The following is a 2,192-nucleotide window of genomic DNA, read 5'->3' on the forward strand; positions in this document are numbered from 1 at the left end:
ATATTCCTAAATTCACTCATGTAGCTAAGAGCTCGGGCCCGGTGTTCAACATTTGACGTCAGTGAAAACAGCTGACCCCTCTCCTCACCTAGGCCCTCGGTGCATGAAGGTGCATCCTTCCCAAAGGACACTGAGCCCCGACATGACTCCACGCAGAAGTGCTGCCGAAAAGATACCAGCACTGTGAGAAGGACTGACCTTTACTCATCTTTCATTTTGTACAGAGAAGAGGAGAAGCGGTTGGGTTCTCTTGGATTTTATTGTTTTCCCTTTAGGAACTCACGCTCCCTCTGAGAATGGGCAATTTCCATAGGCGGGGCCCGACATATCCCAGGTTCCACTTGCCAAAGCCCCCACATTTCAAAACTCGCTCCCCAGACATGGAAAGGGCAACAAAAAACAACAAGGTGAGAACGACTAGAACCAAAGTGTCCAAGTCCTGAAGCAGGTTCTAGACCGGCGGCCCTGCAGAATCGCCGTGTTCAGGTTCACTGACCTGCGCTCTGGGTTCAGCCACATCCAGGAGGAAGGCGAGCTCCTTTCTGAGGGGAGAAAATGGCAAACAGTCACTATCGGGAGTCGTGGGGGTCGCGAGATAGACAATGCGCATTTCATGCTGGCTTCCCAGCGTCTCTCCTCCCAAATGCCCCAGCATTGTGCGCTTGGGTCACAGCCAGCTCCAGCCTGGCTTCAGGGGCGATTTTCCTTTGTGTGCAAAGCTTAAGGGAGCGCTGAGAAACTCAGGACTCAGGATTCACGATTCTTAAGGTAGGGTTTCAAACTCAAGACTAATGCACGAGAATTCCACGAGGACCAAAGGATCACCCTTGTAAGTTAAGGCAAGATCCAGCCGTGCACTTGCACGACGGTGCCTCACTCTCCTCCCCCTGATCCGTCCTGATCCAACAGAACCCGCTTTCCCCAAACAGGAGCGCGGCCAAAGTTCCCTGGCTTGAGCCACTGCTGTACTGCCTGCAGACATTTCCCTTGATGCGCGGTGGGCATCGCCCCCACCGCGGGCTCAAGGGCGGGCAGACTCCAGTGGCCTGGAGCCCGCTGGGGAGCTCTGGCTCTGGAGTGGAGGGAAAGAGACCCGGGAAAGCCCCGCAGGCGCCCCGGGACTGGACGGAGGAGCCCGAGCGCCCTAGAGCACCGGGCGCCTCCAGAGCAAGCGGCTTACCGCGCGCTGAACACGTCGGGGTATTGAGTGCGCTGGAAAACGCTCTCCAGCCCCTTCAGGCGCAACCCGGTGAACGTGTGGCGGGGGAGGCCCGGCTGCCTGTCGCGGGGCTGCAGACCCTCGGGGGCCACGTGGGAGGGCTCCTGAAGCTGCTGCTCCTGCTGCGGGGGCTCCCAGCCGCCGCCGCCTTCCTCCTTCTCCGGGTCCACGGGGCCCCGAGCTCCTGCGCCAACCTGGCCTTGTTCTCCTTCGTCCGCTGCTCCCTGCTCAGCTTCGGACCTTCGATCCTCCTCGACGATGTCTCCTCCTGTTCCCATCCCTGAGATCGCGGAGGGCTTCGTCTCCGGAGAGGAAAAGAGACACATCCGGGCGTGGGAGCGCGGGCGGCGGGGGCCGGGGGCCGAGGGCGGGGGGCGGGGGGCGGGCGGGGGGCAGAGGGAGGCGCAGGCCCGCGAGCTGAGAGCAGCGAAGGCGGCGGCGCAGCAGCGGCGTCCCGTGCTCCCGCCTCTCCCAGGGAAAGGACGTTTCCTGGAGTTGCCCAAAGCACCTGTCCCGGTCCAGGCACTCACCTTGCAGTTCTTCCCGGAGCTCCACGACTCCCCGGCGGCTGCCCCCGGGCGCAGGCTCCATGCCGCGGACGCAGCGGGGCGCCCCCGCAGACTCTGCGCGGCGAGCCGCGGCCATCCCTGGGCGGGGTCCTCTTGCTGGCGCCGGCTTCGCTTTATAGCGCATCGGCTCCAGCGGCCAGGTCTCCAGGCTCCGGCTTAGACGACTGCTCTTCTCCTCACGTGCAGTCGCGCCGTGCGTGCGGTGGGTGGGACCTGCTGGGGCGCGCGGGCGGCCGGGGCGGGGCCCGCAAGTGGGTGGAGCGCTGGCCGGCAGGGTGCTGGGAGGGGGCGTGCAAGTGTGGGGCAGGGGAGCTCCAACTTGCGGCTTAGCTGACGCCTCCCGCGTCCGTCGGGGCCGGGGGACTGGCCTGAGGAAGGGGCTTTGCTGGATGGTGCCCGCGGAT

At 63.6% G+C, this 2,192-nt stretch overlaps 1 protein-coding gene across 1 annotated transcript; it reads right to left on the reverse strand.

The window, feature by feature from the left end:
• Positions 1-240: 240 nt before the first annotated feature.
• Positions 241-1,540, reverse strand: LOC131400589 (rhox homeobox family member 1-like). Its single transcript, XM_058535300.1, has 2 exons — positions 1,181-1,540; positions 241-542 (listed from the first exon to the last, which is right to left on the reverse strand). Exons 1-2 carry the CDS (start codon positions 1,495-1,497, stop codon positions 452-454), a joined length of 408 nt encoding a protein of 135 aa, XP_058391283.1. The 5' UTR covers positions 1,498-1,540; the 3' UTR covers positions 241-451.
• Between the last annotated feature and the right edge of the window lie 652 nt (positions 1,541-2,192).

Source organism: Diceros bicornis, chromosome X (assembly GCF_020826845.1).
Source record: "Diceros bicornis minor isolate mBicDic1 chromosome X, mDicBic1.mat.cur, whole genome shotgun sequence".
In the NCBI taxonomy this organism is placed as follows: domain Eukaryota; kingdom Metazoa; phylum Chordata; class Mammalia; order Perissodactyla; family Rhinocerotidae; genus Diceros; species Diceros bicornis.

Bases quoted from the DNA above. Each gene is read 5' to 3' on its own strand.
- LOC131400589 (XM_058535300.1), bottom strand. From the start codon at position 1,497: ATGGGAACAGGAGGAGACATCGTCGAGGAGGATCGAAGGTCCGAAGCT. The intron at 543-1,180 runs GTAAGCCGCTTG...TTCTCCCCTCAG, and splicing joins CCCGACGTGTTCAGCGCGCG to AAAGGAGCTCGCCTTCCTCC.